Below are 18,660 nucleotides of genomic sequence, written 5' to 3'. Positions count from 1 at the left end.
GGTAACATCCCAGGCATCACTGACCAGCCATGTGAGTGATGCCTCTTGTACATTGCAGCTCCATTGAGATCCCAGATAACTGCAACTCCAGCCAACGTCACATGGAGCAGAACCAGCTCCTGTCAATCCACAGATCCTTGAAAGATAATAAAACGTTGGAAATGTTATAAATAAATTATGACTATATTAGATTATATATTACATATAAATTTAGTTGCCAAAAAAGATCAATGCTTTTGTATTATCCCCAGGACCTCAACCGTACAATCGGATGTATGTTCCCGAAAATAAGGGTACACCTTATTTTATTCGAGTAAATCTGCACCTGACTTTGGTGGATATCATGAAACTTTAGCCACAAAAGTGTCTACAGCCAATAAAAATTCAGAGCTGTAGAATGTAAAACTACTGCTGTGCTGCTAATAGCTAGCACAGATGTTGACAAAACAACAGTTTCCAACTGTGGATAACAAACATCCTTCTACACTGCAACAAATGAAGCAAGTGCAGTAAAGCAACTACAAAAACATGACGCCATTTATGATGAGTTTGACCTTCTAGCCAAACTCTTGTCAAAGCAAAAATGTGCTTGTTGCCACTTGCTATGTGATTGTAAATCTCACTTTGGAACCGGTTTTGTAATGCAGTCTAGTGAAAGCTTTCATACAGCCATTAGTACTAGATGGGTTTGGAAATCAAGGAGACAAAGGGAGGTGCGGGGTGTAAAGAAAGATATTTTCAAACCAGTGGCCTGTACTTTACAGACTCTGCAGATGAGGAGGGGCACAATGTAACTGCCTTCTACCAGCTTTGTTTTGCATAGGCACAACCTGTAATCAAATGCAGAAATACAGCCGCTTTCTTAGCAAACATTTTCTTAGTATTTCCAGTGGAATCAGTAATTCACAAAGCAGTTCTAAGTGAAGTACCCAGTGAAGAGCTTGGAATGACTTTTAGAAATTCAGCTCTAAGAAACAAACAAGTACTCTTCTCAAGCTGCATGAGAAACCACCCCAGAAAATGAAACCACAAAGGCAAAATAACGAGCCATTATCATAAACAGCCCCTACAAAATAAAGAAGAATGAGACCGAAAGCTGCAAAACAGGAAGCACATCGCAAAATATCTTCTCTCAGTCAACATCGTGAGACCCTGAGATCGAGGGGGAAAAAGCAGGAACCTGGAGAAGAAACTGAAAGTGTTACCGACCAGGGTTCTTGACCTTCCTCAGTCAATAGAAATTGACCAGAGGCCGGAAGAGAAATTCAGGCAAGGCTTTATCGGGGCCCCTGCTGCAGCAGGGGGGAGGGGGGGAACAGACAGCAGGTTCCCTTGCTTGCTCGCTCCCCGAAGGGGGGCAAGCTTGTTTCTTACGTGGGGTGAGGGTAGGAATGTGTCTGGGGGTCGGGCCAGAGGGGTGGCTTAGATGTTTTGCCCACCCCTCTGGTGGCGTTGAGTGCAGGGGGCATGCACAGTGGCCTGCTTTTGCTCCCAACACCCTGTTTTTGCTCCAGGCTCTTCAAAAGTGGCAGTTGTGGGTTTTTTGGTGTTTTGTTCTTTTTTTGGTCTCTTTGTATCCTTTGGGTCCAGAATTTGCCCCAACTGGGCATGCACGCAGTTATTTTTAGTCCTATATAGTTTCTTTGTATTTTGTAGCTTGAGGAGAGGTGTGTCCAGGTGCAATGTTTGCAGCATTGTAGCAAAGGGTCTCAGGTCCCAGCAGAAGGTCTCAGGTCCCAGCCTGTCTCAAAAGCAATCAAACAACTTGAAACAACAGGCAGCAAACAGAAAAAAACAAAAAAAAAAACAGTTGGAGAAAATTCAAAAAGAGACAGACCTTCTCCAGGAGCTAGAAGATTTAGAATTGAGTCTTTTAAATATTCATAGAAAACAAGTTGGATACCAGAAATAAGTACAAATATATCTTCTTGTTAAACCTCATGGAGTACCTCAAATATTCTTTGGCCCACATTTGATGTTCATCTTAGTTTATTTAGTATTCTGAATACACGGGAAATGTTTCAATGTTCAATTGATTTTTCCAACCTTTCAATATAATGTGGGAAGGATGAGGAGTAAGGTTTTTTTTTTTTTTTTGCGGTACGCGGGCCTCTCACTGTTGTGGCCTCTCCCCTTGCGGAGCACAGGCCCGGGACGCACAGGCTCAGCGGCCATGGCTCACGGGCCCAGCCGCTCCGCGGCATGTGGGATCTTCCCGGACCGGGGCACGGACCCGTGTCCCCTGCATCCGCAGGCAGACTCTCAACCACTGCGCCACCAGGGAAGCCCATGGGTTTTTTTTCTATATTGAGTTGTATGATTTCTTTATGTATTTTGAGTAATAACCCCTTATCAAGCACATCATTTACAAATATCTTCTTCCATTAAGTAAGTTGTCTTTTTGTTTTGTCGATGGTTTCCTTAGCTGTGCAAAAGTTTTTAAGTTTAATTAGGCCCCGTTCGTTTATTTTTGCTTTGTTTCCCTTGCCTGAGGAGACAGATCCAAAAAAATATTACTAAGACTATGTCAGAGTGTCCTGCCTATGTTTTCTTCTACAATTTTTACGGTTTCCTGTACTACATTTAGACACTTCATCCATTTTCAGTTTGTTTTGGTATACAGTTTGAGAAAATGTTCTAATTTCATTCTTTTACATGTAACTGTCCAGTTTTCCCAATGCCACTTATTGAAGAGACTGCTTTTTCCCCATTGGATATTCTTGCCTCTTTTGTTGTGGATTAATTGACCATATGTGCGTAGGTTTATTTTTTGGCCCTCTCATCTGTTCCATTGATCTATGTGTCTGTTTTTGTGCCAGTACCATACTGTTTTGGTTACTGCGGCTTTGCAGTATAGTCTGAAGTCAGGAAACGTGATACCTCCAGCTTTGTTCTTTTTTCTCAGGATCTTATATTGTAGGGTAGCTCTGCAAGTAATAAATTCTTTCCACTTCTCTTTATCTGGGGATGTTTTAAATTTCTTCTTAATTTTTGAAGAACAGTTTTGCTAGATAAAGAATGTGGGGTTGATAGTCTTTTCTTTCAGCATTTTGAATATACCATCCTATGGACCACTTGCTTCTATGGTTTCTGATGAGAAATCAGATGTTAATCTTGTTGAGGATCCCTTGTATGTTATGAGTCACTTCTCTCTTGCTGTTTTTAAGATTCTTTGTCTTTTGTAGTTTGATTATAATGGGTGTGGGTCTCTTTGAATTTTGAATTTATCCTACTTAAAGTTCATTGAGTTTCTTAGATGTGTACATTAATGGTTTTCATCAAATTTTGGAAGTTCACAGCCATTATTTCTTCAAATATTCTTCCTGCCTCTTTCTTCTCTCCTCTGGCAATGTACATCACATTGCTCAGCCCACACATTCCCCACCTCATGCAGGTCCAGTGTCACCTGCTCAATCATGGGTAGCACTCTGGGATTTGTTCCTGCCTTCAAGCTGAAGGGAAGCTCTGGGAAGAGGCACAGAATGTCTTCTAGACTTCATTCTTCCCAGGTACCTGGCTCTAACACTGGTTACATCTGTTTGTCCTTGCTGTAATGACATGCTCAGAGTAGAAGATTCCTGAACTGGCAGAGGCCTAGTGAAGTGACTGTCACCCAGTTTAAAGGTCTTCAGGCATCAAAGATGCAAAAACTTCACCAGAGTCAAGGGATTTAAACATTTTCATTTCCTCTCCATGGAAGCATGCTCTTCCCCCAAGTCAGAAAAATAGAAATCAGAAGGAGGAGGTGAATTCATAATATAATTCATCTTTATTATTTCACTCAACTGAATATATTTATACACACTTACCAGAATTTGTCATATTAAGGGTTATGCAGAGTACAAAAGTATTAATGGTGACAGTCCATGCTCTTATAAATGGGTTAATCTTGAGGTAACCTGATACTTTGAAATTTTTAAAAAGCAGATGATGACATAGATCATGTCCTCAAAGCATGTGTAAAGCGGTTAATATTGAAAACATCTGACCTTACATCTAACTGGGAGAAGACTCCATAGTTCTCATATGTCACCCACACCAGGCAGCTCTCAATATAACCTGCTTAGCCGTGAGTAGGACACCACCATCTTGGAACCGTAAGAAGCAACCTTAAGTATGGAGGCTGCATGCCGATGGGTGGGGGCAGAAAGGCAGAAGGAAGCTGGAACGTTGATGCCACACTGGTCTCAGACTGCCTACTCCTGGACTTCTTAATGTAAGACACTATAAACCCCTAATGTGTTTAAGCCATTATTATTTGACCTCTTGGAGTTTTTTGGGATTTTTTGGTTTTTTTTTTTTAGCGGTACGCGGGCCTCTCACTGTTGCGGCCTCTCCCGTTGCGGAGCACAGGCTCCAGACATGCAGGCCCAGCGGCCATGGCTCACGGGCCCAGCCGCCCTGCGGCATGTGGGATCCTCCCGGGCTGGGGCACGAACCCGTGTCCCCTGCATCGGCAGGCAGACTCCCAACCACTGCACCACCAGGGAAGCCCCTCTTTGAGTTTTAACCTAATTCCTAAGCCTCAGGGACAAGGAGGGTGGGGGAGAGAGGGAAAAAGAAAGGGAAAGAGAGAAAGAAGTATAAAGGAGTTCTCAATAACTTTTTCTAGAGGAAATCTAGAATTTTACTTAGAATTTTAAATTTTTGCAAGATCGTCTAATCTTGGCAATTTTACCATGCTTCTAATTTTTGTTCTAGTCTATTTCACTGTGAATGATTGGCAATAAAATCTTTTGATACTTCACAGACTCCTGTTCATTTCCTCAGGGACAGCAAAGGAAGGTAGACTAGGTCCCACTTTCCATTCCAGCTTGGACTGGGGAAAGAAGTAAGGAGTAGCCATCATGTGAAGAAAGGAAGGCCCTGAGTGCTGCCGCAGTGGAGATGGAGAGCTCAGGGCACCTGGCAAGCAGTGCTGGGCATCAGAGAGGCCCACAGGAGTCCAGCTTCTCCATTCTGCCACACCCAGGAGTTGACTGGACATTGTCTTACCTTCATGTATCTGAATCCTCTGGTTCTTGTGTGACTCTCTGTATTCTGACCCCAGGCTGGCCTTGGCCTCAGTCCCAGTGTCTGTCCTGACTCTGATCTGTCTACACAGATGAAGTGATTCTTGTGACTTGATTCTGATCCTTAATATCAGCCTAATTAATCTCTGAAGCCCTTGCTCAGATTTTCCCACCTTATTTTTTCTTTCTCCTTTATTATCCCCTACTACCAGCCCCAGCCTGATAATTTATTTACCTACAAAGAGCTGAAGCACCACAGTGTGATATGCATTCACCTCTCAAGCCCTCAAAGTCATGGACCCTCTTCCCATCCCACCAGTCCTACCATGCCCCCCCCCCCCCGCCATGCTTGTAGCCTGAGGGTATCTCTAACTTAAAGAGACCTCAGGCATTTCAGCTTGCTATAGCAACTTACCTTTTAAATTATTTAATAATGTGGGGCTTCCTACACTAACTTACCCTTTAAGTTATTTAGTAATTTTATAGTAATGTACTTTTAAAATTATTCAGTAATTTTAGGGGCTGAAAATTTTTCATTGTTTTGCCTACATTCCCCCATGGATGGCGATATTCATGCTCTCCACGGCACTTTATCAGGTTAGTAACCTCTGACAAAAGCTCTCTTGCCTGCTCTTCCCTGGCTTGGCCAGTTTCTCTGTTATTAAAAGCACAATATCTCCCCTTACATTTTTCAGTTATGTCCCTAAGATATCTGTTATTTGTGTTTTTGACATAATCTTCAAGCTTCCCAGTCCCTAAGTCTTCCTTCCGGGTAAACAGCACAATCGTGTATTTCATAACTTCCTCTCCAAAGATGGTCTTTAATTCCGCCACTGCCTTTTTGTCCTCTCGCGTGATCCGTCCTAGCTGTAATACCAGGACCAGAACCGTACTCCCTTCTTCATAGTAGGACAAACAGCGTTTGACCTCCTCATCGACCTGGGATGGATCCCCTTCAGCTTCAGACACCAGGCAGGGCAGGGGAGTGTCCACAACCACAACATCCTGCCCATCCCACACCCTCCAGCCGCTCTGGCATGTCTTGGTGACCCGCTGTGCTCCCAGCTGAGATAGGAACTCCGGCCTCCCGAGGATGGTGTTCCCACTGGCACTCTTCCCAGTTCCGCTCCTCCCCACAAGGATAATGCGCAGGTACTCTGCAGAAGAGAAAGCAGGAAAGATTCGTGACCATGGGCTGATCTGGCTACAACTTTCATCTCAAGACTACTGCCATTAATTACAGCAGAGGACGCTCAGAAAGTTCCACCCCCAAGCACTGGCACAGCCTGTCACAATTACACAGTCTGGGGCTTCCCTGGTGGCGCAGTGGTTGAGAGTCCGCCTGCTGATGCAGGGGACGCGGGTTCGTGCCCCGGTCCGGGAGGATCCCACGTGCCACGGAGCGGCTGGGCCCGTGAGCCATGGCCGCTGAGCCTGCGCGTCCGGAGCCTGTGCTCCGCGACGGGAGAGGCCACAACGGTGAGAGGCCCGCGTACCGCAAAAAAAAAAAAAAAAAAAAAAAAAAAAAATTTCCCTATAAATGAGATGATAGATGCAGAAAGATCTTGCAATTTGTATTACTGGGGTTTTCCTTATGACTTTGCACTTGTACTGTGATCTCTCTCTTCCGTTCAGGTCTCACAGTTCTCGATTGTGAGTTTTTACCAAGTTACTGATATCTGCCTCAAAACAAAGAGAGAGGAAAGCCCATCCCACGTTCTTCCTTCTGGGAGAAATTACTCAATTGCTTATCCTGAACCCACAATCTCATAGTTAAACATACAGGATTTAAAAATAGATTAAGTCCCTCTTCCATGCCCTCGGACAGTGTGGTTCTCACCCGCTCTGCAATCTGGTCTAAACTCCCCATCCCACATCCAGAGGTGTGAGCCCTCATCTCCATCAAGACCACGCCCCTTTGTCCTCTCACAAGTATACGCTCAGTTCTGCCTCCTTGCTTCCAGTTGCTAGTGTACTCTCTGGAGCGCTGTACTCAGCCATGCAAACTCTACCCATTCTCCAAAGCCTGTTTCAAATCGTGCTTCCTCCACACAGTCCCTCCCGACTTTCCCACATGTCTGTGCTTTTAGGAGGCTGCCCAGCACCCGGCTCCCCATTAAGAATGTGAAAGGGCACAACAAACAGATACGCCCCTTTTGGTCTGATGTTCTTCCCAGGTGAGGATCTTTGAAGCAGAAGAGAACGGGATGAGTAGAATGGGAAGAATCTCAGCTCAGGTAATAGAATTTGTAGCACTGAGTGGACTACAAGGGGGCTTCTGCTTAAGCAGTAGGTAAGGCAGTGTGGCTGGACTAATAAAGCCCACCTAGTGCCATGTGGGGCATGACCTTCATGAGGATTCAGGCTCCCTGTCCTTGTCCGGTCAAAACAGCCCCCCTTCTCCAACAGAGGGAAGAGTAAAGGACCAAGAGAATAAACAAAGAGGTCAAGAAAGGCGGAGGGCAGGGAGGAAAGGAAGAGGCGGGGGGTGGGGGAAGGGGAGGAAGAAGGGAAGGGTAAAACCAAGGAACCAGGACTGTCTCAGCACCACCACTGAGCGCTAAGCCCCGGGCAACAGATACGCTGTGGGGAAGACAAGAGACCGGAAAAGGCCAACTCCTTCCCTCAAGATGCTCACCACCCAGTTGAAGAGATGGGAGAAAAGTCAGGAGAAGATTATAGACCAGGTCAGGACAGTGCACGCACAGGTACATACATTTAGTAAAATTTGAGACAGAAAGGAGAAAGAGTCGGCTAACAGAAGAGACCTGTCCTTTGGACCTCCGCGATGCCCTTCAGAAAACAAAGTTCCTGCACATTTATATCTATTTTTAAGTATGCAGAAAAGGTTTTCTAGACAGCGTTTACCTTTCCCCCTGAAGGTGCACGGCTTGCCCCCATGCTGCTGCACCACGCTCACAATGTTTTGCAGGAGCTCGTCCACGTGGCACTGTTCCTGTTCTCCCGTTGCGCTATAGTTGAAGATGCTGCGCCGGTTTTTACATTCCTCGATGAGCTTGTAGAGACTTTTAGCTCTGATTTTTAAGAACGTATCTAGATCCTGATTCCCTAGATCTTCCTTCCTGGTGAGGAGAACAATCATGTACTGAGTGACTTTATCTCCAAAAATTCTGCGGATGGTACTCAGCACCATGAGATCTCTCTCATTGAAAGAGCCCAGTGGGGTCACCAGCAGGAAGGCATGGGGACCTGGAAAGGTGTTGTTCAAAAGGTCTTGTTCAACATCCTTTGCAGATGAGAGGTCTGGAGTGTCAATGATCAAAACTTTCCTCCCTCTCCAGGTTCTGCTCTCGGACTTACACCTCTGGGTTACTGGCTTTTCGCTGTATTGGGTCTCAAAGACCCGCCTCCCCAGAAGGCTGTTTCCGGCTGTGCTTTTTCCCACACCACGCTTCCCCACGAGCAGGACCTTCAGTGCTGACGGCTCATGGTTCGGCTCACATCCTGTAGCCCGGTGATGCTCCGCCCCTGGCCCTGGGACAAAAGGACAGATTCAGAGTCTCTTCTTACATTTGAATACAGAGATGTGGATGGGTTTTAGGATTTCTCATATATCTCTTTTGAGATTTTAGAAATCTCTTGTCAGATTTTATAGAGAATGGCAGTGGTCCTCTGAACCAGTAGAACTCTAGACCCAGTCAGAAGCTACCCATCAAAGTGAAAGCCATGAAAAGGGCCATGAACAACTTAAGAGAGGTGTAAAGGGCTTCAGATTTCCCAGGAACATGAAAATGTTGAACTTGGCCTTCACTGGTCATGAGCGTCAGGATCTCTCTTATTTTGCTGCAGAAGTTAACTACTGGGGTGTGAAGCTCATGGGCTAAGGCAGAACTGGGGAGAATGAGTTTAAAATGCATCGTAGTGGGGGGCTTCCCCGGTGGTCCAGTGGTTGGGACTCTGTGCTTCCACTGCAGGGGGGCACGGGTTCGATCCCTGGTCAGGGAACCGGGAGTCCCACATGCCGTGAAGGGCGGCCAATCCAAATAAAAAAATAATAATTCAATTTTTTAAAACTTAAATAAAAAAATGCATCTCAGGGGTATGTTCATAAAATAGAATACAACTCGGCAAGTTAACAAAAAAGTGATGTACTGACATGCAGCCTGGATGGATCGCCAAAACATGCTAAGTGAAAGGACCCAGACACAAAACCACATGCTACAATGATGTCATTATCTGAGGTTGAAGAACACACAAAATTAATCCATGTTGATAGCAGCCTGGAGAGCGGTTCCCTTTGGAGAGGGACAGTAAGAACTTCTAAGGTGATGGAAATGCCCCCTATCTTTATCTAGATGACGTCACATATGTGTAGATACGTAAACAACCCTTGAGTTGTACACGTAAGATTTGTGCATCTCACTCAATGTAAATTATACCTCAGTAAATTACTGTAATAACCTGCAGCACAAAACTGTCTCTCCACACGTACACTGTCCCCACCACTTCTCCCATGATCCCAAGTCAATACCAGACCCACTGGGCACATGGCAGAGCCCACAGTTACGAGGATAGTCACCGAGTCTGTATCACCCAGGGCGCTATCAGAGCGGATGATACTCAGCGTCTGAGCCCCAAGTCTGGGAAGGGGAAAGAACACAGCATTTAAAGAAAGCAGCTGAAATGCTAGTGACACCATGTCCGTGTTATGCTGCCTTGGGAGGGTTTCTACTTCCCCCCAAATCACTTCACACAAGCCCACATCCTATAAAAAGTCCTCGCCAACACCCTCATTCTGAGATGCTCCTTGGTCCCCATGATGTGCTATAGTCCCTCACTGCCACAAGTCATTCCACCCAGTTTTGTTCAGTAACAGGAATATTCCTGGGGGTCTTGGCTGATGGGCATCCACAAAATTTTAACTCCCTACTGCTGTCTAAGTTCACGTGTTTCTGGCTAAATTTACTCAACTGTAAACCGAAAATAACACCATCTTTATAGGATTGTTATTAAGGGCTATATTGTGAGGTTATGGGGATTATATATTATATGCTACTAGGATTGAATAATTTATATTCTATATATATATATATATATCCCAGCATATAATGTCAGTTGCAATAATTATCATTAAAATTTTAATTATTATTTTGGGAAGTCCTACAAGGACAGAGATCTCATCTACCTTATTCACTACGAAATATTCAGTTCTTGCACAGAGCTGGCCCAGAAATAACCCGAAAGTCCAACAACAAAGAGATGGGTGAATCTGTCACGTATGCGCATACCATGGACCACATTACGTCCACCGAACAGAACAAGGTAGATCTACGTGTATTGACGTGTGCAGTGTGCACGAGGAACCATTAACGGCAGTCGTCACACAGATACTGAGCTCCATCACTGAACTCTGCAGGTGTTATTCTGTTTAGTGTTATCCATGAAGAAGTGATTTCTGCCTCCCGGTAGGAGTCCAAAATTGGGTAGTGCTGGGTCCCAGGCTGGGGAGAAGAGGCTGAGTCAGGAAAGAAGCTGCAAGAGACAAGCCCAGCTCTGTAACATTTCAGGGAAGGCCGGGGACACCCGCACGGGTGCCGCACCTACTCACAAGTGTTAGCAGTTCCCTGGGAGACAGACTGTGGGCACCGACCTGAGCCAGGGCTCCAGGGTGCATTTTTGTTCTGACTTATCTAGATAATTTTTCCACTTCATTTTGATGCATGATGCATTCAAAAGAATACAGATATGAGCTTAACATTTTTTTAAGAATTATCTTACCATGTGGACGGTCCTCCCTCTGAGACGTAGCTTCATTCACACAATCCTAGAAAGAAAATAAAGAGGAATATGATGCACACAGACCTAAAATCTCAGCTCTTCACAAAGTAAAGGAACGGAGACACAAGTATATAATTCAAAGTAATTCGATGATTAGGATGTGGTCAAATGAACGTCATGGTCATGGTCATGGTCATGGTCGCTGCTGGCACGTGTAGTCCTGTCCATGATGAAGCTGACCTTGAGACCCCGCTGCTGCTGCAACGGATTTCCCAGAGGTAAGAAGGTGGGTTTTGTTCTCAGAGGAGGAGCCCCACAAATGCCATCTAACCCAGGCATTGTTCCTGAAGCGCTTTCTAACTTTACTTCTCCGCAGCCGCCAATAGTAACAGTAATTCTTTCCAGTGTCTCCCAGAGTTCCTGCTATTCCTGGAGAAAATCCAGACGCTTAAGAAAAGCTTCTGGACTCCCTGGAAGAAGAAACTAGTCAAGTGATGGACGTGCGGTGCATTTGAGGGACAGGGGAAGGGAGGAGATTGGAAATCAAGCTCCCCATGTATCTCCAACGTCTTCTTCCCTTACTGCACCCCCAGTAAAGAGATGAAGCTTCTTCAAACGTGAGATCCAGTAAAATTTGGAACGTTCCCCATCCACATGGGCAACTGGAGACAATGAAGGATGAAGAGCTAAACACATAATTAACATCCCCTTCACCTGCCTGGGGAAGCCTCACTCCCAACATTTAAATTGGCATGAAATCAGAAGTTTTAAAATCAACTAAAATATCAATCTGGCTATCGTGTGTGACATGGATGGGGGTGGGGAGGGTAAGGCACAAGAATAAGTGAGGGGAAAATTGTTATGCAAATATGTGTAAAATAGTACCGGCAAGAAAAGAGGTTGCCCTGGACCAGATGGTGGTAGTGGAGACAGAGAGAAGCAGGCGGATTCCAGGTGTCTTAATCACACAAGACGATGATCTCCTGGAAGTCAGATGCAAGCTGGCCGTGGTATCAAAACTGACATCTGGGCTTAGGTTTGAACAGCATGATGGGCAGGACAGCCATTGACAGAGCTGAGAGGAAAACTGAAGTCTCAGAGATTCAAGAGGGAAAAACAAAAGTCTGGACGTGTTAACCCTGAGATTCTTTAAGAGAGCGATGTCAGATAGCAATTGGATGGACAAAGGAGTCAGAACTCAAGAGGAAAGACCTGGACTGGAGTTACTAATTTGGAAACTGTTCGCAACAGATGAAGCTCAAAGCTGTAAAAATGTGGAATCACGTGAGGACACAAGTATAGAGAAGGGAGGAAGGGCGAGAACAAAGCCCTGAAGATGCCAGCTGTCGGGTCATTAGAGGAGGACTCAGCACTCTCTGGAGTAGCAAGTGAGGACGAAGAAACAAGAAGGGGATAGTTTTACTGAAGCCAAGGGAAGAGAGGGTCTAATGAGTCATTTGTGTGTCTGATACTATGAGGGGTAAAGTCAGATAAGCTCTTAAATATATCCATTAATTTGCCAATAAAGTATAATACTCAAAGTAGCCTCATCTTTCCAGTTTACAGATAAATATCCCTTTAAACAGAGCCTCTGCAACATTTCATTTATTTGTGCTTTTATCCCGCTAGCTCTAACAACAGAGACCCTTGGAGACCTTCACAAGAATCCTCACCTGGAATCCACTGTCTTCATTTCTGAAGTTCACCCAGTATGGTCCTTGGTTCTCATCCACCAAACACTGGACCTTGCAGAGGAGGTCCTTCACCTGGGCGTCCCGCTCATTCTCACTTGCCTTGTTGTTGAAAGCGCAGTATCGGCCGCCACAGTTTTGAACCAAGTCCCTAACAGACTCGTCACTTTCAATGTAATCTTCCAGCAAGCCATCCATCAAATCATCCTTCCAAGTAAAGACTATAATGACGTGCTTCCTGGCTTTAGCTCCAAACACCTTCTGGATGCCCTTGATTGTTTCTCTGTCCTCCTCCTTATAATGGCCGATGGGAATTACCAGAAGCAAGGCGTCGAGGCTGGGAGCTGAGAGCTCCAGGCAGCATTCAATGTAGCCTCCCTTGTCATTGGCACAAGCTATTGAGGAGAAAAGGTCAGGGGTGTCGATGACCACAACCTCCCTCCCCTGCGTGGCCCCACTCTCTCTCTGGCACGTTTTAGTCACCATCTGCTCACTGAACCTGGACTTGAACACAGCTTTGCCCAGAATGGTGTTTCCTGTGGCACTTTTCCCTGCGCCATGTTTCCCTAAAAGAAGAAGCCTCAGTTCCGACATGGAGCAGTCTGGCTCTGGCTCTCTCTCCTGACACAGGTTTCCACTGGTTCTGTTGGGACAAAAAGCAACACAACAACGTTCAACTCACAAACAGAGTGGATAGAGGAACAACAAGAAAGTACCTTCTGGGCTTCCCTGGTGGCGCAGTGGTTGAGAGTCCGCCTGCTGATGCAGGGGACACGGGTTCGTGCCCCGGTCCGGGAAGATCCCACGTGCCGCGGAGCGGCTGGGCCCGTGAGCCATGGCCGCTGAGACTGCGCGTCCGGAGCCTGTGCTCCACAACGGGAAAGGCCACAGCAGTGAGAGGCCCAAGTACCGCAAAAAAAAAAAAAAAAAAAAAGAATTACCATATGACACAGCAATCCCACTACTGGGCATATACACAGAGAAGACCATAATTCAAAAAGACATGCACCCCAATGTTCATTGAAGCACTATTTTCAATAGCCAGGTCATGGATGCAACCTAAATGCCCATCGACAGACGAATGGATAAAGAAGATGTGGTACATATATACAATGGAATATTACTCAGCCATAAAAAGAATGAAATTGGGTCATTTGTAGAGATGTGGATGGACCTAGAGACTGTCATCCAGAGTGAAGTAAGTCAGAAAGAGAAAAACAAATATCGTATATTAACGCATATATGTGGAATCTAGAAAAATGGTACAGATGAACCGGTTTGCAGGGCAGAAATAGAGACACAGATGTAGAGAACGAATGTATGGACACAAAGCGGGGAAGGGTGTGGTGGTGGGATGAATTGGGAGATTGGGATTGACATATATACACTAATACGTATAAAATAGGTAACTAATAAGAACCTGCTGTATAAAAAAATAAATAAAATAAAATTCAAGAATTTTTTTAAAACTTCAAAAAATGAAAGAAAGAAAGCTTTCTCCAGAACTCTTGTGAGACTCTAAGGCAGCCTCCACCTTCTTCCCAGGATAGAGCCCAAGGGGGACGAGGCTTCAGGCACCCAAGCAAAGCTTCCAGTGATGTAGGGATTCGTCCCACGTCAGGGGCAGTTCAGGTGCACAGAAAAAGGTGGTCAGAGAAGCTTCCGGAGCCCGGCCTGGAGAGAACTCAGTCCCAGCCCGGCAGGAGGAAGGAAGAGAGTTCATGGGTGAAAGCCCAGGAGGCTTAAATTTAGATAAAATCAGAAAGAGTGTTTTTGGCAAACACTGACCACTTTCAATGATCAGTTAATGGAATCCTGATGGTGCAAGGGTTGGGAAATATCGCTAGAGTGAATGTGGAAAATCAGTGTCCAAACGGCCAGCTTCCCTGCCCGCTTCTGCTCAAGGAGGCAGGCAGCTCCTGCTGACTTCCCCGGGGTGAGGGGGGGGAGTTTGCTTTGTGTCACAGTCGTGAAGTCAGGGGATGCCGGAGGAGCGGACCTACCCCCCTTTTTCTTCCAGGCCTTCATCTCAGCCCTGGGTGGGGCGAGCAACCCCCTCCCAGACCCGCCTCTTCCTAGGAAGGCTGCGCACAGACACGACTCCCCGGGGAGGGGGGTGACCTCTGTGTCCCCCCCCCCAGGCTGGGGAGACCTGCGAAGGGGCGGGAAGAACACCCCAGAGCCCCTGAAATCAAGCCTTCCAGGTGGCTGTCTCCCCTCCCTGCGTCGGCCGCCTTTCCCATCCTCATGTTCACGTGTCCAGCACAGAAACCGCCACCACGCACACACGTACCTCGGTCCTGTCCCCTGAGCTGTCACAGTCTCAGAACCTCCAGGTTCCGCGTGCCTCCGTCTCTGCAGCGCTCGGCTGGGTGAAGCGGCTACTCTATGCCCTCAGAGGATGGAGCAGCGGCGCGGGGAGAGGAAAGCAGGGTCTGGACCAGCTTCGCAGGGTCAGGATCTTCCTGACACAGTGTTTCTGAGGAGGAAGAGGTTTTTAGAAATACGTGTCCAATGCAGTCGGAGGGGAAGTTCAGAAGTGATGCCGGATCACAGGGCGAGAACGTCTGGGTCACGGCCGTCTGAGCCAGGAAGGGACCGCGCCCATCTACCCGGCGCGGTCAAAGGCTGGTGGGAGGTGGAGGGCGGAGGCTCCGCTGGGGCTGAGGGGACCCGGGCTGAGCCCCAGCCGAGCTTCGGACGTGTCCCTCGAGAAGGATCGCTGTGCCGACACAGGCGGCCGTGCGGAAAACAATCGGGGGCCTTTCAAGGCTTTGCGAGAGCTGGGGGTGGGGGGAGGGCCCGGAGCCCGGAGCAGGTGTTTCTGCCCCAGCAGGTCCCAGCCTTCACCGCTCAGCCCTGCCCTTTCCGGAGATTGGGGTGAAAACCGAAAGACATAGTTTACCTTCTCCCACCAACTCCTCGCCCTCCGTCTGCCCTGCAGCAGCCCGTACAGCTTCCTGTAACAGCTCCTCTCCTGCCTTCCAGAGGGCTCTCCCCGAACGCCCCCTCCGGATAAACTCGGGGCCTCGGACAAACGCTGCTTCCCAGGAGAAAGTGTTCTTTCCCGGAGCTAGACAAACATTTGAAATGCTAGAACGTTGATGCTTTCCAAGAGTTCATAAAACGAAACCCTATTGTGAGCCGTAAGCGTTCAAAGATTCCTTCTAGAGAAGGAAGTGAAACACAGAAAAAGACCTTATTTTATTTTATTGTGCTAAAAAATAAAACAACCACACATGTAACATTGACCATCTTAGCCATCTTTAAAGGTACAGCTCAGCAGCTTCAGGTGCCTTCTCGACATCGTGCCGAGAGAGTTCCAGAACGATTCCATCCCACAGCCTGGAGCTCTGGCCCCATTAGATGCCAATACTGCTCCCCCCTCCCCAGCCCCTGGTAACCACCGTCTACTTTCTGTGTCTATGATTTAGATACTTCCTGTGACTGGAATCAGACAGTATTTGTCCTACGTGACTGGCTTTTTTCACTTAGCTTAATGTCCTCCGTGTGAGAGGACTTTCAATCACGGTGCAGAGGCCCTTGAGCTCACACTGTCACTCCAGGCTGGGTCTGTGAATGGTCTGACGTGGGGCTGAGCCTTCCAGAGACCCCATGGAAGGAGGAGCAGTGGGGGCTGGACTGGGCTTTGAGGGGCTGCCGTGTCTCCTGGGGTCCCCCTCCCCTCTGGTCTTCAAGTTCAGTCTGCTGCCACCGCTACCAAGGGCTGGGGTGACACGGCTACACCTTGGAGGGGAAACCAAAAGAGGTCTCCCATGCCCCCACCCTCTTAGTAAGGAGGACCAGGTCCAGGAAGAATCCCCACCCTCCCTGGGGCACTAGATCAATTCACATAAGATCAACACATCAAAACCATCAGACAGGGGCTTCCCGGGTGGCGCAGTGGTTGAGAATCTGCCTGCCGATTCAGGGAACACGGGTTCGAGCCCTGGTCCAGGAAGATCCTACGTGCCGTGGAGCAACTAGGCCCGTGAGCCACAACTACTGAGCCTGCACGTCTGGAGCCTGTGCTCCGCAACAAGAGAGGCCGCGATAGTGAGAGGCCCGCGCACCGCGATGAAGAGTGGCCCCCGCTTGCCACAACTAGAGAAAGCCCTCGCACAGAAACGAAGACCCAACACAGCCAAAAAAAATTAATTACTATTAATTAATTTAAAAAAACAGCCATCAGACAGAAGCCACATGGCCAGTCAGTCATCCCAGCTGTGTCACTCCCAGCAGTGGAGGTCAGGTGAAGCCAGGGTCACAGGCCTGGCGGGATACCATATCCCCAAAACAGAGAACACAGTAAACTGAGATCAAGAAAAGCTCCGTCTTTCTTAGATGAAATATGAAACTTTGGGCAGCACTCTGAATAAAACCAAAGCCTCAGGTAACTCCTCGATGAGCCAGCAGGTGAGGATTCGCTGCGTCAACGATTTTGCAAAATGACCCTCAGCACATCAGCTTCCGGAGAACGGACTTCTGTGGGGCCCGGATCTGGGGAAGGATGGGGCTTTCCTGCCCCCTAGTGGCTGTGTGGGTAATGACAAGGGCAGCAAAAGCCCTCCCCAGGTGGCTCTTGCAAGGACTCTGCAGGTAAGACACCCCTCTTTCCCCTTCCCCTCCGAGACTCTCAAAGGGGGCGGGAGGGAGAGGGACTGGATTTCCAGAAAGTACATATGTAACATGTGTACTTCCTCCTGGAAGGCACAAGTTATGCGAACAAGGAGGAAGCTACCAGGACCCAGCACTGTATCACACAGAGGTTCAGAGACTCTCAAGACACATCCCTGGCTCAAGGAGCTCAATCAAATGATGGGAAAAGAGACTAAAGCTGTGGATATGAAAAGTGTACATGCGCTGCCATGGAAGCGTGTTCAGGAGGCCATGGGAGCAAAGAGGAAGGCTGTCAACTCCGCAAGATGGAGAAACAACCAAGTGGGAAGCAAACTTCTCAACAAACCCATAAACCAGCCCTTTACTGTGCCAGGGACTTTAATGGAGGAGATTAGCAGGCACAGTAGAGGCAGAAGCTACACAGGGGAGCTTAAGCCTTCCCCGCAGTCTTGAAGGGCAGGTAGAAATTTCCCTGGGAAGGACACTCAGGCAGAGGGAGAGTGGCAAATGCCACAGGCAGTCAGAGTGATGAGAGCAGCTTGGGCACGTGGAGGAAATGGAGTCAGGCTGCAGGACCACCGAGAGGCTACTGCAATCGTCCAAGCTAGAAACAAGGACATGAACGAAAATAGTGACAGTGAAAATGGACGTGGAAAAAGGAACAGATTTATGATAGATTTAGGAGCTAGAAACAGCACAAGAATAAAAAAGAGTCATTCAGGGTTGCTTTTACAAGTGTTCCAAGTTGTCACATCAAAGGGAGTGCTACTCACAACACAGACATTCCTTATTTCGAAAAAAAAATTTTTATAGGTTGTTTTATTTCCAAGATAGGACATGTGTGCTTACTACAATTTTGACAGATGGCAGTAAAAGTGTCTTGTAACTAAATTTGTACATGTTGACAGTTTCCAGATGTAATTAAAATGTCTTATTCAAACAGACTCCTTGTTTGTTACAATATTTATTATTAAGAAATAATATGCAGCCCTGAACCAAGATGGCGGAGTAGAAGGACGTGCTCTCACTCTCTCTTGCGAGAACACCAGAATCACAACTAGCTGCTGGACAATCATCGACAGGAGGACACTGGAACTCACCAAAAAAGATACCCCACATCCAAAGACAAAGCAGAAGCCACAATGAGACGGCAGGAGGGGCACAATCACAGTAAAATCAAATCCCATAACTGCTGGGTGGGTGACTCACACACTGGAGAACACTTATACCACAGAAGTCCACCCACTGGAGTGAAGGTTCTGAGCCCCATGTCAGGCTTCCCAACCTGGGGGTCCAGCAACGGGAGGAGGAATTCCTAGAGAATCAGACTTCGAAGGCTAGCGGGATTTGATTGCAGGACTTCAACAGGACTGGGGGAAACGGAGACTCCACTCTTGGAGGGCACACACAAAGTAGTGTGCGCATCGGGACCCAGGGGAAGGAGCAGTGACCCCAGGGGAGACTGAACCAGACCTACCTGCTAGTGTTGGAGGGTCTCCTGCAGAGGCGGGAGGTGGCTGTGGCTCACCATGGGGACAAGGCCACTGGCAGCAGAAGTCCCGGGAAGTAGTCCTTGGCGTGAGCCCTCCCAGAATCTG

General features: G+C 47.4%; 1 protein-coding gene across 1 annotated transcript; it reads right to left on the bottom strand.

Moving 5' to 3' along the window:
* Positions 1-3,750: 3,750 nt before the first annotated feature.
* On the bottom strand, positions 3,751-15,743 carry GIMAP8 (GTPase, IMAP family member 8). The gene is made up of 6 exons (XM_067747377.1): positions 15,348-15,743; positions 14,736-14,921; positions 12,425-13,085; positions 10,752-10,797; positions 7,881-8,507; positions 3,751-6,169 (listed from the first exon to the last, which is right to left on the bottom strand). Exons 3-6 carry the CDS (start codon positions 13,034-13,036, stop codon positions 5,493-5,495), a joined length of 1,962 nt encoding a protein of 653 aa, XP_067603478.1. The 5' UTR covers positions 13,037-13,085; positions 14,736-14,921; positions 15,348-15,743; the 3' UTR covers positions 3,751-5,492.
* Positions 15,744-18,660: the final 2,917 nt, after the last annotated feature.

Source organism: Pseudorca crassidens, chromosome 8 (genome assembly GCF_039906515.1).
Source record: "Pseudorca crassidens isolate mPseCra1 chromosome 8, mPseCra1.hap1, whole genome shotgun sequence".
Taxonomy (NCBI): domain Eukaryota; kingdom Metazoa; phylum Chordata; class Mammalia; order Artiodactyla; family Delphinidae; genus Pseudorca; species Pseudorca crassidens.
This window is presented reverse-complemented; position numbering and strand designations above follow the sequence as displayed.